The sequence below is a fragment of the Berghia stephanieae genome, chromosome 2, assembly GCF_034508935.2.
Source record: "Berghia stephanieae isolate SIO BIC M18660-M18661 chromosome 2, UCSD_Bste_1.3, whole genome shotgun sequence".
Lineage (NCBI taxonomy): Eukaryota > Metazoa > Mollusca > Gastropoda > Nudibranchia > Aeolidiidae > Berghia > Berghia stephanieae.
Window position 1 is genome coordinate 106,199,897 of NC_088361.1, and position 15,736 is coordinate 106,215,632.

The following is a 15,736-nucleotide window of genomic DNA, read 5'->3' on the forward strand; positions in this document are numbered from 1 at the left end:
CTTAACCACCCGGACATAATACCGTTTTGAGGGGTGGGGTCACAAATAAATGTTGTTCGTTAATGGTGACCGTTCGAAAACTTATCTGTTTACCTTCTAGATTACGAGGAATCACTTCCAATCCAACTTTTACAGAATCCGAAAGACGTGTCAAGTAAACATTCTCAACTCTCAATGCAAGGCATCCAGGATCAGGGTTGCCAGTTTGGCATTTTAAATGCCAGATTCCAAAAATCTGGCATTTTTGAAAACCGTTTGGCATTAGAAAAATCATTTGGCATTTGGCATTTTCATTTGGCATTTTCTTTTCTTGTATATTATACTTCAAATGACACCTTTTCTCAACCGTGGTGTAGTGGTTTAGCACTCCACTTAGTAGTCAGTAGGTAAAAAATTACCCCAACAGGAAATTAAGTATAATTCAAAAAAAAAAAAAAAAAAAAGAAAAGAAAACACGCAAGCCACCAGGATATGATAGTAAATTGTCTATCAAAAGTGAGTAGTTTTCTTAGTGGGGATGGGAGTCAACAGACTTTGGCATTTTTTGGAGTGTTTTGGCATTTTTTGAGTCTTCCACTGGCATTTTGTTGAAAAATAATCTGGCAACCCTGTCCAGGATGTCAACACACTGACAAAAGTGTGCTTGTGACAGGAGGTAGTGTGTTACGTTCCACTTCCTAAGAGAAGGTCTCATGTTGTGGATCTGGAGACCTGACGAAGTGTGAGAAGATGTTCAAGAACCTAAAGAAGAAATTGGAACAAGGAGTTGCGCAGTCAAAAGCTGCCGTTTCTGCTATCTCCTCAAAAGTATGTCAGACAGTCAATCAACTCAAAACAATAACAACGAATGAATGAAGAACGAATAACAAGGTTCTTCACCGTGTGTCGTGAGCTGTACTCTCTTCTTTCGCTTATGCTTCACTCTTGACTTTTTAGCCGAGTGACTGAGACCCAACCGTTTTTAACTTTCACACCGAATGGGGAAAGTGTGACTGTGACGAAAGAACCATGAGCGGTGTTGGTATTTAATTCCACTACACTGCACTTTTACGTGTTTATATGATTCTAGACTGGATTCGCGACTGTCATGCAAACTCTAGATTTCTCTAACTCTATCTGACGTCAGCGTCACTTTCACTTTCCTTTCATTATATTTTAAAAGAACACTTTAATGAGGCGGCACAAGAACCTGGTCAAAGTCGCCATTATTCAATAGATGAGATTGAGATGCACTGGTTTAATTTCAGCCATCTCGAATTATAATTAGAACCAAAAATACAATATCAAAGGTGGGAGAATCCGGTTATACTTAGAAACGGCGAGTTAATTTGGCATCTAACATTAGCAGATTTCAAAACTGGTATATGTATCCACAAAACTATACATATCCATTTATAAATAACAGTGTTTGTGATGAAAACTTACTCGTTTTCCTATTTAGAAAAAAAAAACGTGTTTTTGGCCTGTATTTCTATTGTGTTTTGTGTAACTTTGATCAGGATTTACTGTGCCGCAAGACACGTATTCCTAAGGAGTAGTGGTAGTTATATAAATCAAGCATAATTACCTGTTCCTCTCCATTCTTTTCCACCCTCTCTAGCACTAGCTATATTACAATCGCATCCATAGACTGAAAATTTTGTAAGTTAACAAAACAACCTCGCTCATCCCACTACCACCCAATAAATATAACTGACTTCATATTACTTGTCTTTAGTGTTTTGTGATTATGTTCTGTTACTTTGAGAAAAACAATTGTTCGTACCCACCCAATCTCCTATGTCATCTTTCTCTCATCAGTTTCTCCATAGTTTGATAATAGCCATGTGTTATTGATAAGATTCCCATGGTGGGCAGGAGGTCTGTGTCTCCTTTCCCCATATGTTTTCCTTTTCCACGTTGATTTCTTTGTTTTAGATTGAAATTGCTCAGTGTTTTCTCCTGGTCCCGGCAGAGGTCCTTAGCTGGGAGGGAGGCAGTCAAATGTATAGTTCCTTTTATTTTTTTATTTTCCTTTGTAAAGCATCTCTCTTATGTGATACTGCCATTAGTTTTTAATATATTGTGCTTTGTAAGAATGTCAGTGTATCCTTCATAGCAGGATCCTTTGCCTGAGCCTGGATGCGACTTTTAGGCAATGATCAAAATGGGCACATTGATGGATTAGTTGTTGAATCATCTGTTCCCTGTTTGAACCAAGTCTCCCTTCACTTACTTTTTCTTTGATGCTTTTTACTCTATATCTGCAACGTTCCCCCTATCAATTTCCTTTTTACTGGTAATGAAATGACCTAAAAATATCACAAGTGCCGTAAAACTACTTGCTAATAATAATTCCATTAAATATATGTGTATATGTTGTTAACATTTATCTCTACTGTGTCAAGGATTTATATCAAATTAAACTACTTTTACATTACCTTTCTCTGAATCTACAGCTTGACGATGGAGAAGATAAAAATGTTTCTTCAGATTCAATTGGCAAGCCCATGGCAGAGAGCACTCCTCAGAAAGATAGTGTACAAAATGGACAAAATGAAAATAATGCTGCGACTTGTACGGCATCACCCTCAAATGTTCCCACTGGTCAGCTGGTTGACATCCCCTTATCAGAGGGTCCTGAATCTTCTCATTATGAGGTCAGAAGATTGAATTAAGAACATTTTTGTACAACTTTTTGAGTTGAGAAATTGTCTTTTATAAAAAACAAAATTATATCGCCACAATGTAAACCTTGTCAAATTATATTATATTAAACCTTGTCAAATTATACTGTATATATATGCAACAAAAACAAGTCAAATAAGTCGGCATGTCACCACTTACTGTATTGTAATTGAAGATTTGTGCATTTTTATTCATTTTAAACATTCTTCTTTATATATTATTTATGATTGCTTTCATATTGTGGGAGCTTCAAAGTATGAGTCTGTGATGTTTAAATTAGTCCCTTAACTCCACTAAGTATTTTTTTGAAAATTCAAATATGGTACAATCAATGAATTTTATTTACTTTTGTCCAGACTGCATCTGATATCAGCTCTGTGAGAGGAGATGAAACACCTCGAGGTAATCGGTCTCGAACATCCTCTATAAGTTCCATGGCAAGTGAAAGCACATTTTTCCCATCTCTGCACATGTCACACAATTATTATGTGCCATCTGATGCTGAGAGTGAAATGGAGGAAAGTAGTGTCAACTTATCAGCGGTGTCCAAGGAGGAACTTTATGGATTTGTCAAGCGCTTTGAAAAGAGGGGATTGAAATATAAGACTAAATTCATGGAGGTACAATTTATTTTGCACTTTATAATAATTTGTTTAATCGTGTGATAAATATTTTGTCAAAATGATGCTTTTTTCTTTAAAGTTGCCAATTTCTGCTCTTTTGTATCCTTCCTTGCATCCACTCATCTTTCATTTTAATTGATATTTATTCCCATTTCTACAGAAAAGATTTTATAAAAGCCCGATTTCAGTTTGTAAATTTTCTGGAGACTGCAGTTATCAAGGTTCATAACAATATAACAGATGCACATGGATCCATCACATCAAAATACACAAATCCTTCATGAACCAAACATTAAATAAATGTATCGGCTATCTGAATCGTATTTAGTGCTCTGTTGAATGGTTTCTCTATTGGTAATTTCTGGTGGTAATGATTACATTCGTGAATGGCCCTTAACAAAACAAAACAAAACAAATTTTATGTGTGTTGGTTTTTGCAAATGGTTGTATGCATTTTGATGCAGTGTTTCGTCTTGAGTTGTATTTGTTTAGTCTTTTTATGTAGTCTGGGATCTGAATGGCTGCGTTGACAGATTTCTCAAATATTTCAATGCAGACTTCTTTGAGTCGGTTTTTGAGGGGTTTCAATTGAGGCTTTGAATGGCAGATGTTATACATCCCCATTCTTAACATGTTAGAAATCATAAAGCTGCTCCTTGGACTTTCTCACTCATATTTATGTCCTTCTGCGAATGAGGATCCTAAGCTACACTTTCATACTCTAAGATTGGTCTAATGATTGTGATATAGGCCTGCCTTTGGAATTTGAGGAATATTCCTTCGCAGATAATCCAGCATTTTGGATGCTTTTGCAAATATGACAAAACAAAACTAGACCATCTAGTCCACTAGGTATATTATCATTCCACTTTATGCTCCGCTAGAAGTGGATTTATTCACTGCCTACTGTGCCACAGATGAGTGAGAGGGGTGACAGTGTCTTGTCTTGTTGTGAGTCATCGAACACACGCGTAGTCTGTAATCAACTAAAATACACAGGTGTCAGACCTGTCTGTTTCTCTCTATGGAGAAAGATATAAAGTGAGTAAATGTGACTCATATATAAGGGAACAACACAAACAAACATTTCGGTCCTTGGCCTTCGTCATGAGCTCTAGGTGCTTAGTAATAGAAGCTGCCATCATAGTTATAGTTGTAGTTGTAGTTGTTGATGTAGTAGTATTAGTAGTTGTAATATTCGTTGTGATAGGGATGGTGTTAGTAATAGTAGTAACTGCATTGCAAGCAGTATTAATTAATGACATTTTCCTTCATTTGTGCATTTTATTATGTTTTCAGTTGGCCTCAGCATACAAGGATATGATTCAGGAAAGAGAGAAATTAAAGGTAAGATAGCACAAAGATATAGAATTCAATTCAATCCTTTTAGTTGCAGCTTTGCTAAGCGAAGATAAATGCAACTATTTTTCCATTGTCTCATCTTTAAACCTTCCTCTTTAAACAGATACCAGGATGCTTCATGGAAACTTTGATAGAAGAGATGTTATATTTGTTTTTAGTGCTGTTGTCAATTTTGATCTATTGTTTTTAATTTGACTAAGATTTTATCTACAATAAATTTATCTGACATGTTTTTGAAATGATTGTTATATGACTGTAATTTTTGTTTAATATTACTTTAGCAATGTGTATTTTGTTTCCAAGTTTAATTTTGACTACCTATTTTCAGAACGTAATTCATTATCTGTAAAGTGCTTTGAGATGTTAGGTTCATGGAAAGTGATCGAGATTCAGAACTCTATTAGTTGACCTCTAGAAATTACCAAAGATTTTTTTTTTTAAAAGAACTCTTTGAACTTATTTTCAATTATATCTTGTACGAAGTCCACAATGGCACAGTGCCAAGACAGAGCCTTCCGCCGTATGTCAGAGCTACGAGAACAAATCCAGCTTGATCAACTAGCCAAACGGGATTTAGAGGAAAATTATCGGTTGTTGTTGGATGAAAAAGACGAATACATGAAAGTTCTCCAAACACAGGTAGTTACAAAATTTAAAGTTATATTATTCTACTATAAAGACTAAATGAAAATAAGGAAAAAAGCATTTACAGTATGTTTTTAAAGCACAGTGCACGTTGTGCTTAGTCTGAACTTCAATAACTTTGAATACACCTTTTTATAATTTCATTCTATTTCATTCAAAGTTATAAAAAAGTGGTTTCATGGATTTTCATGAATATCTTGTTATACATTAGTATTACATGCATCGAATATTGATTTGATCATCTTTGGAGTACTGATAATGAGAGCGTTTATTGTGTTTGAAGTAAAACATAAGCTTTTTTAAAAAATAAAAATAGGGATAAGTCGAAAATAAAAATAAAAAAGATAAAAAAGTACATTTGCAGTGACTGAAATCCTCCTTTTTAAATTGTATTCCACCTGTATTCTAATTTTCAAGGCTGTATTCAACAGTCTATGAATAGTAAATGGATGTAAACACATTAACTAAACTTTCATGAATTCTGTAAAATAATGTTGTTTTTGTAAATGAAAAATTGTCTTCTTTGAAGAAATCTTGAATCTCGGACAAACATTGAATCTGATTTGTACAAAGTGTGTAAACGAAATTGCCCTCTGAAGTTTGTTTTTTAGTTTTGTTTTGTTTTTCCCTCTTTAATTTTTACTTTTGAATTTTAACTTATTCATTTTATTTTTTATTTATTTTTTTTAATAGAATAAGCTATTAAAAGAAGGCAAAGACATTCCTGAAGAGCTCCAAGCTAAAATAAGTAGCACAAAGGCTAAAGCAGAGGCAGCTCCTCCTCCCAGTACTCAAACTGCAAAGAATGCGATCTCCTCTTCAGAAGAGATAGACTTACTGAAGTCGAAGGTAATTTTATTATTTAATCAATAATAGTTTTCATGAAATGCCTGTTGCTCTTTGTAACTAATTCAACCAACTCAGAGATATAATTTTGTAGTCATATGAGATTTGGACCTAATAGAATTTAATCCTTGGAATATATCAGCAATGTTTGAGAAAAACATCTCATTTGCGAAGCTAAACTACATTCTTTCTAGCTGTGATATCAAAATATTCACGGCAAGTACACAAGAAAAAAATGATTCCTTTAGGATTCATATAGTTTTGAATGCTCATTTGTTTTTCTTTCTTTGATCCAACTTAAGGAACCATCTGCTGTCTAATGCAATGAATGCATAATGATGAAATATTCAAATTTGCTTTGAATAAACATCACTTCTAATTGTCTTATCACTTTCCACTTTTGCATAATTGAGGCTTCTATACTTGGTGTTTATTTGATTTGTAAACACTTAATACCCATTGCTATTTCGTATAAATTATGGCATTTTATGAAGAGTCTCCTTATAAAATAAGAAGAATGGGATGTTCGATATTATAGTTAAACTGTGCATCTGAAGTATAAGGTCAAGAAATATGACAAAAAATAACTTCATTTTTAAAATTATGCTCATTGCACATTTAAAAAAAAAATATATAAAAATAATCAAGATTTACAAATAATATGGACATTTTGATATTTTTCCCACAAACTATAATATATGGAAAGTTGAATGAATGACAATGATATATTGTAACTCAGTATCGGAAAATAGAGGTTAGAAATTATATCTTACAAAGAAATGATTTGAAATACCTTAATTTATGAAGAAGAAATTAAACAAACCTTTTTCCAAATCAATGTTCTTTTTTTTTTTTTTAATTTGCATCCATAGATCAATAGGCAAGATGGCTTGCTACAGAAATGTAAGGAAACCATCACAAACTACAAGGAAAAAGTCACACAATTGTCGACTGACAAGCAAGATCTCATAAAGAAGCTTGAAGCTGCTGGACAGGTGACATTACGTTTATCTCCACCCCTATAATGTGTCATCACTTGTACAGACCTGCCTATTGTTACGAAAAATTCGTAATGTTACGAATTTTCCATGAAAATCGGCCCCTGTTACGAATTTACGAATTTTTATCAGTTTGTTACGAATTTACCGTGATTTTCAAAATAATAATTTCATGAAAAAATGTGAATTGAAATAAGTATGATTTACTACAGTAGGTCCTTGCAAGAGGGCAATGTAGAGGGACAATAGATTTCTGGATTTGTGTACATAGAGTAAATAGTATATTAATTAGATGTGTGTAGTAGCCTATATAAACAATATAAACAATAACCCTTCTAAACACCTCCATGTCCCCACCGTCAACTTGTGCATTGTTGATTCTACCTACGCTTCTACAGCCGACATTGTTGCGTTCCATTTTTAGTACGTTTCGGGGTGTTACTAATTTTTTTCACTATGTTACTGAAAATTACAAAATTATGGCCCTCTTGTTACAAATTTTGGAAATTTCAGGTAGGCAGGTCTGCTTATACAGCTTTTGCTACTATGCCCTGCTTTCATGTTTTACCACATGAAAATAAGCAAAATGATTTTATTTATGAAATTTGTTTTATAACAACACGAATATTGCCATTAGCTTGGAACTTTGTTATTGAAGAAGAGAGAATAACCATATACCAATTATTGAAATCACAGTGGAATTTGCTTTTCTTTTGTTTTATGATACAGGGGGTCTCAGCCAACTCAATGCCAAGTGCTGACATAGCCAAGCTCCAATCTCAAATCAAAGAAGCTCGCAAGATAATTGAACAGCTAGAAACTGATCGTGAAGTCGCCATTGCTGGTGTAAAGCAACAGGTTTGAGGAATTCAAATTAATTTGTCCCTTTTTTAGGTTAAACTGTTATTATTCCATTAATAGGGAGACAACACTTTGTCAAAGCAAATAAAATAGATGCATTCATTGACCATACAAAATCTTCCTTTAGAAATTATGATCAAATAAAGGCCCAGAAAGAAATATGTTTTGAGAGGGAATTTATAAACATGATGCAAGCTCAACTGTAGATTAAATGTTGAATAATAGTAAAAATATACCAACAAAAATACAATTAGAACATGTCAGCAACTATGGTTCAATACAGAGACAAAAAGATTAACTAGCGAAAAGAAATGGTGGATAAAAAGATAAATTCTTTTGCAAAGTTTAAGAAAATTAAAAATAAAAAATCATGCCAACAAGATTGTAAAAAAGTTCATTCAAATTATGTCAAAACTATGCTTGACAATGAACCCCCCTTTTCCTTTTTTTTTTCGGATATGCACATTTACAGTAATATTCAGCTTGATTAAGTTCGATTTATTCCAATTTTGGTTAAAAATCAAGAACATTACAACAATAATAAATCAACCTGTAATTTGTTGTGGGATGCAGACTAGTAAAGAAGTACTCTTTGATTTAATGTAATTTAGAATTTTCTTCAGCAAGCAATATAAATTTATTTTAATAACCAGGTTCATGAAGAAATGGAAAAGAAAGATGCAGAACTGGATCAAATGAGAAGCCAATTTTCTACATTTTCTGCTCTCAGGGATGAAAACACGCAGTTAAAGGTGGATGCTGAAAAGATGATGAATGAGATTGATGACCTGAAAGCTACAAGTAGGGTTTCTCTTGGGAGTTTTTTTTTTGTTGGGTTTTTGTTATGTTGTGTTTTGTTTTTTGCTGTTTTTTGGGGGGTTTTATTTTGTTTGTTTGTTTTTTTGTTTTTATCCGATGCTCATTGAGTATAATCACGCAAGATCAACTCTAATTTAGATACAATTTCTTAGGGTTAAGATTTTATGTCAAGTTTGTGATCAATTGATAATGACAATTTTTTTGTAGGAATTGCATGCTTTCAGATTCTATAACATCTGCCACCGGCTTACAGGACCCCCAAATTTATCATCCATCCAATATGATTGGTTCTGGATCCTCCCTAAGTAGGATCATGGAAGGAAGGGCCAGTAACATTGTCGTTCTAAGGGTGTCCATAAATCACCAAGGAACATTTCAGATAAAAAATATTTTATTTTCGACATAATACATGAAACAAAAAAGAAATGAATGATTTTTTACCACTCTTTTGTTTTATGAAAGATTCACAAGGATGTATAGAGAGGGCTCGTATAATCTCAGAAACATTGGTATGTCTGTTTCTATTCTTTATTTTTCTTTCTTTCTCACTCTATTTCTTTGTCTATCTTCTTTTTTTTTTTTGTTTTTTTTTTTTTTTTTGTTGCTATTGCTTTGGGGATTATTTTTTTTTCTCTATCCCTGACCCCAAATTTAAAAGCTTGATTTTAGAAGCACAACTTTTCAAGCATAAAATCTTGGAAGTTTCATGAAAGTAAAGTATAGCCATCTTAACCTTGATATCAGGAGAGTTTAGTGATCTTGATTATCGAGCAATATTTAATTTCAGATCAAGATCAGCTAACTAAAGCAAGAGAGATAATAAAGAAACTGAAAGAAGAGAAGAAGCAAGCAATGCAACAAGCAGAAGAAACAATTCGTAAAGCAGAGGCTAACATGGAGGAAGAAAAAGAGAAAATGATATCCGAATTAAAAAGAGGCAAAGCTGAGGCGATAACAGTGATGCAGGTCAGTGCAATTCTTCTTATTCCTAAGCCTCAGTTTTGTGAATGAATTGCGTTGAAGAAAAACAGTGAAAACATTTGAGGCTCAATGATTTTTAATATATGTTGTAATCACTTGCCCATAATTAAGATATGAACTATTCATACATCCCCTCCCCTTTCCATGTTTATATTCCTATAAGCGCATTTTCACGGGTTTTAGAATTTAAAAACTATATTTTCACAATACCTTTTGTCAATCATGTGACCTTTAATATAATATTCAGATATAATTTCTATATGTTGTTCTATTTAGGTTTAGTATGGTATTCAAATGAGTTTAAATGCTGTGAATATTTGTGTAAGTAAAAAAACTTTAATATAGATTTGAAATTTATCTCATTCTGCAGGAACAAATGGAAAAGGATCATGCAGAAAAGTTGGCAAATGCTTTGGAGAAAAAGGACACAATCTGGAACGAGAAGATGGCTTCTCTTGTCACAGTTCACCAAGAGGAAGTTTTGTCAAAGGTGAAATATTTACTTATCTGTTCTTTGACTAAAAGTTATTTGTTGGTGTTTTTTGTTAAACAATTTTTTTTTCCTTTTGAGGGTATTCAAGCTCTGAGTAGCCAACAATTTTTATTAATCAATTAATCAATTCTTAAGTCTCAGCTTTTTAAAAATCGAAGCAAATCAATATTTTTTTTTAGATATTGTGTTAATATGATTTCAATTCTTTAGTCAGTAAAGCTTCAGATTGATATATTTCTTCAAATACAACCTCTGAGATTGATCAATTCTTGTACTGTAAGGGGTTCCTTATCATAACTGACTGACATTTTCAATTTATTCTTCCGCTCTTTTTTGTGGTCAAGTGGTATGACACTCGTTTTCGGATCGGAAGGTCCTGAGTTCGAGCCTCGCTCGGCGCATAGTTGAGTCCTTGGAAAAGGCTCTTTACTCACATTCTCTCACCGTACTCAGGTGTAAAATGAGTACCTGGCCGTTAAACAGCATTGTCTCTGTCCGGGGAAAAATGTTTAGCGCCTTACAGGCGTCATGTCTTGTTCTACATGTTATGTGTTGCTGTTGGTCAGGGACCCCTTGTAAAGCGCTTTGAGCACATTCAGTGGATATTGCGCTATATAAAAGCTCAATTTAAAAAAAAAAAATTTTCCCTTTTTAAAAATTAAAAAAAAAAATTTGTTGAGCAGGAGAGAGACCGAGATCTGGCAGTCTCAACTATGCAAGATGAAGTCCAACAAAAGATTAAAGAGAAGGAGACTGAGATGCGACTTGCCCTTGAGGAAAGAGAATTGCAAAAAATGGCCGCTGTTTCAGGAATGGATGAGCAAAAAGATGAGCTTCTGAGATTGATAGAACAGTTAAAATCTGTAAGTCATAGTTTGTGATGACCAATTAAATTTTCTGGGTTTTTTAAATCTTTTGCCTCTTTAATTTTTTTATCCTTGTTTTTTTAAGCTTTGCAATTTAACAAATTCTCCTTCTCTGAACTAAATTTAAATTGTGCATTAAAAAAAAAAAAATTTTTTTTTGCACATTCAATATTGGTTGTGCAGGTTTTTGGTATAGTAGTATGACACTTACATTTGAACCGGTAGGTCACGGGTTAGAGTCCTACTCTGGGTGGTGTAAAGTTGAGTCCTTTGATAAGGCCCGTTACCACATTCTCTCACTGCACTCAGGTGTAAAATAAGTACCTGGCTGATAAAAGCAATTTCTCCGTGAAAAAAACAATTGTAATAACACCTCACAGGCGTCATTTTTTCCCTTTATGTTTAGTGTTGCTGTTGGCTTGGAACCCCTTGTTAATCACTTTTAGCACATTTATAGGATAATATTTGTTTTAATTTCAAGCTCAAGTCGATCCTCATTTCATTATCTCTCTTTTAGTCCTTACAGCCAAAAATGAAGTCAGTTCTCATTACCTGGAGGCTTTCAACTTCCTCATGGGAAATCAGCTCTCTAATATCTATTGTCCTATAGCTTTTTATCCCTGTCCTAGGATAAAGAATTAGCCTTGGTTGGGATCTTTTGCTGGAATGGGAATATCTTTAATTGAAAGGGCAACGATGTTTTATTTTCTTGTAATCTATTATCTGATGAAAAAACAAAGTTGCCTAGCAAGGGATAAACAAAGTAAAATTAATAAGTATATTTCCTGTAATCTTTGTATTTTTAACCTAATGATAAATTCTTATAGATATATTACGTGGAATGCTCGTGTCTGAGCATGTTGGACTTGTTGGATAGTATCAGTGACAGATATATTGCTCTTTCGTTTCTACTTTAGTTCTTGTTTGACATTTCTCTTAAGTTTTTCTTGGGCATTTTTAAGAGCAGGTAAAATCTAGATCTATCATTTTTTTGGCATGTGCTTATCCACTTTTTAAAACCTAAATCTGTTGCAAGCTCTGTTAAACTCCAAAAAAAAAAAATCCAGTATTAAATTAGAAATAAAAACCTATCATCTAGCAATCCAGCATACTAATTATTTTTGTTTTTGTTTTTTTGTTTCAGGAAAAGATTGAGCAGGAAAATAATTTTATAAAATACCAAGAAGATTCAAATCAGAAAATTTCAGAACTCAAAGAAAAAGTTGTTTCCCTACAAGATGATCACCAAGTTGTTGTCACCCAGCTACAGTCTTCCCTTGATGCATCTCTTCAAGATGAAAAAACAAAGATGAACTCTCAAAGAGATCAACAGCAAGATTTGCTGATTCAAAGGCATGCTGAGGAAATGCAGGCCTTAAAGACAAAACATGATGAAGTTTTGCAAGTAATTTAACTTGACATTTTTTTCAATATAAAAATTCAGATTTAGATCTGTCAAATTTGTTTTAACAAGATTTGGATAAATTCTTATTATAACGTTTTTTTAATTTATTATTAAAATTAATTTTGTCTGTCATTGTCATAAATATAATGTTATTTTTTTCTTTTACAAAACCCATAATCGCAGGAAATGTCAGCTGATGCAGAAAACTTACATAAAGCAGAAATGGAATCTTTGAAAATGGAGCATGACAGACTTTTGGATTCTATGAAAGTAGAACATGATCGATTGCTTCTGGATACAAAGAACCGTTTGGATGAAGTTCAACAAATGCACTGTCAAACGGAGTCTAAGCTGTCTGAAGTTGAACAAGCTTTGTTATTGGCACAGACCACCTTGGCATCAAAAGAAAAAGAGCATGAGCTACTGATGGAGGTAACCGCAGAAAAGAAATTTTGCTCTCAAAATTAAACCATTTCTTTAATTGAACACTCTTTTACTTTTTTATTTATGGGTGGTTACAAGTAAAAATTGATAACCTTTTAGTCTCCACATCATCTACATTTTTATTGGCACTGAAATGTTATATGTGTGTCATTAGCGCTTAGAATCTTAAAAAAAAAAAACAATGTCGAAAAATTGCTAGTTTTCCCATACCATTCGTCACACAGCTCATTTTGTAAGATGATATGGATTACATAACTTCTATATTCATTTGTTCATGATTGGCAAAAAATATGTAATTTTTTTCATTAATTCTAGTAGCGCGCAGGTCCAATATTGAGGACGAGCATAACTGAGTCAGTGGGGCGATGGTCCAGTATTGAGGACGAGTTGGCTTTGACGCCAAGCGCGCCAGTCCATTATTGAGGACAAGATCAACCCCGTTTATGAATGGAGTTGTTAACCTTTCTATATTTAGAAATGCAGTAAAAATTTAATTGATTCTGATTGGTCAATAATTTAGCTATGTCCTTCAACTTGTTGAAGGCAAGTTAGTGGCCTTTCAAGTCATAAACAAAGCCAACAAAGAGCCTCCTTCCCCCCCCCCCCTCCCCCCACCCCCATGCCCCTACCACGCTGTTTTGCATGCTCTGGTCATCTGTTACATCTCAAACAAAGGACACAAAGAAATAATGTTACCCACGTGTGTGTGTTTGTAGAAAATTCCTTTATTACATGTGTGCATATTACGTGGGCTCTTGGTGTGTATATGCGTGTGTTAGACGAAAACTAGGCTAATGTGTGTAGCAATAAGGTGTAAAGCCTTGCTCCCTCTCATTCCACCACTCAATTATTCGTAATAGAAAGATGACTGTTTCAGGTTTCATAAATTCTTACTAAGTTTGCTCTCTCAATAAATATCTTATTTCCCTTTAAGAAAATATAAAGGTTGTACCATAAATTATTGCTATTAGCTCAAAAAAGTATATTTTCTGGGATGGGTGTAAATATTGAAAAACTGCTAGGCGAGCTGCCATTGTTTCAACTGATCAGCTGTAGCAACTAGGCACTGTCCAGTGTAGCTTCCGGAATGCAAGGCCGCGTCACTTGAGTTAATGGCAATATCACCTTTTATGAAAAAAATTCAGAAAATTATTTCATTTGCAAATAAGGATGAACCAGGCTGTGAGATAAGGTAATTAAGTATAGAAGGGAAAAGGGTTCTAATTGAGTTATCTTTGCGGTGATAATTTAAAACATTTTCTATACTTTAAAAGATTAAAGACAATTTGAAAGAAAAAAAAGTTGTAAATTAAAAGGAAAGAAGTAATCAGGGATTACATACAGATTAATTTCTGCCCGCTTAGAACTGATTGTTATATTATAATAGTTGAGAAGTATATTAGAAATATAACAGTTATTTATGGTTTAAAACAACTAAGAACTAAAAATAATTACTATAACTATAGCTATCGACCTTCATCTTCTTATTGGTGTTAAACGTTCTGTTGAGAATGAATTGCACAGCTCAAAATGTTAAACTCTAAAAAAACAAGTGAACTTAATAAACGTTACCAAAAAAATATAATTGATGTAAAATATTCCATTATCTGAGTTTCATCACACTGGAAATTGCCTTAATATTTCAATTTGCCCAAAAAATGGGGCATGATTTCTTTAAAAACATATTCTTTATCAAAATGTTTATATTAATAAAATGACACAATCCCAATAGTTTAGCAAAGGGACTGCTTAAGATCCCAGATCAATTCAGGGTTTTATGACCCATCTCTTTATCCAGCAGTATTTTGGGCAGCTGGTCCTAGTTTATCGAGTGGAGAATATATTTGTGGCTTCTCCAAAAGGTAGCAAGCTAATGTGACTGTCCATTTATTGCTTCAAAATCTGAGATAAATACCAGCTCCATGTCTTTGTGGTTTTCAAGGACTACTGACAGATGAAATGATTATATGAAAAGAAAAATGTCATCATGGCATCTTTTTTTATTTTTCATCAAGAATTTTTTTTCTCTTATTGTTTCAAGGAATTACATAGTGCTATCAAAGGTAAAGAGAATGACAAAGACCAGTTACAAGTTCAAATCAAAGATTATTCTGACAAGTATGGCAGTCTGAAGGTAGAACATGAGGAAAATGCTACAAAGCTTTCTGCTCTCAGTGAAGAAAACAGTCGTCTAAAAGAGCAAGTAAGACTTTTTTGTGTTACTCAGAAATAGATAGATTGAAATTAATATTGTATTGATCCATTTTAGTCTTGATTTCGATTCTTCCACAACCCCATACTGAAATTCAAAAAGTTTTAGTTAATTGTCATTTTTAAAGCAAATTGAAATGCAACGTCTCCATTTTGAATTATGCCTGTGATAAGACTAAATGATACAAAACCTTAAACTCGTCTGTCATTCTTAAAAGTTCAGGTAAGTAATTTTACCTCAACACTATCAGCTCTTCCTCTTCCCAAAGTAATTAGGAATCACTTGCGAAAGAGTCTGAAATGAGTGTCGCAAGAAGATCAGATATGAATGCAGCAAACACTTCATGAGAAATTGGGAATAAACAGTTTTGTGCAGTTTTTTTTCATTGAATCTAGGTTTCTTTGTGCCTCATTTCAATGTTCTTGTCAATTTTTACTAATTGTGTTATCATTAAACTCAAGTTTTCATATAGATTTGTCATCTATATGAAAACATGAGTCTAATGTCACTGTCA

At 33.4% G+C, this 15,736-nt stretch overlaps 1 protein-coding gene across 3 annotated transcripts in view; it reads left to right on the plus strand.

The window, feature by feature from the left end:
- The first annotated feature begins 610 nt into the window (after positions 1-610).
- The window catches only part of LOC144966162 (uncharacterized), a 36,363-nt gene continuing 21,237 nt past the window's right edge, over positions 611-15,736 (plus strand). For 2 of the 3 annotated variants that reach the window (XM_078902294.1, XM_078902295.1), the window contains exons 1-15: positions 611-807; positions 2,439-2,639; positions 3,024-3,287; positions 4,590-4,637; positions 5,136-5,291; positions 5,991-6,146; positions 7,016-7,138; positions 7,871-7,999; positions 8,656-8,803; positions 9,609-9,787; positions 10,173-10,292; positions 10,979-11,158; positions 12,306-12,566; positions 12,750-12,998; positions 15,052-15,213. In XM_078902294.1, coding sequence (XP_078758420.1) covers positions 730-807; positions 2,439-2,639; positions 3,024-3,287; positions 4,590-4,637; positions 5,136-5,291; positions 5,991-6,146; positions 7,016-7,138; positions 7,871-7,999; positions 8,656-8,803; positions 9,609-9,787; positions 10,173-10,292; positions 10,979-11,158; positions 12,306-12,566; positions 12,750-12,998; positions 15,052-15,213 — 2,454 coding nt within the window. In that variant the 5' untranslated portion in view covers positions 611-729. Of the gene's footprint in view, positions 808-920; positions 1,018-2,438; positions 2,640-3,023; positions 3,288-4,589; positions 4,638-5,135; positions 5,292-5,990; positions 6,147-7,015; positions 7,139-7,870; positions 8,000-8,655; positions 8,804-9,608; positions 9,788-10,172; positions 10,293-10,978; positions 11,159-12,305; positions 12,567-12,749; positions 12,999-15,051; positions 15,214-15,736 lie in introns of those variants that run through there. The other variant, XM_078902296.1, reaches the window with a different exon arrangement.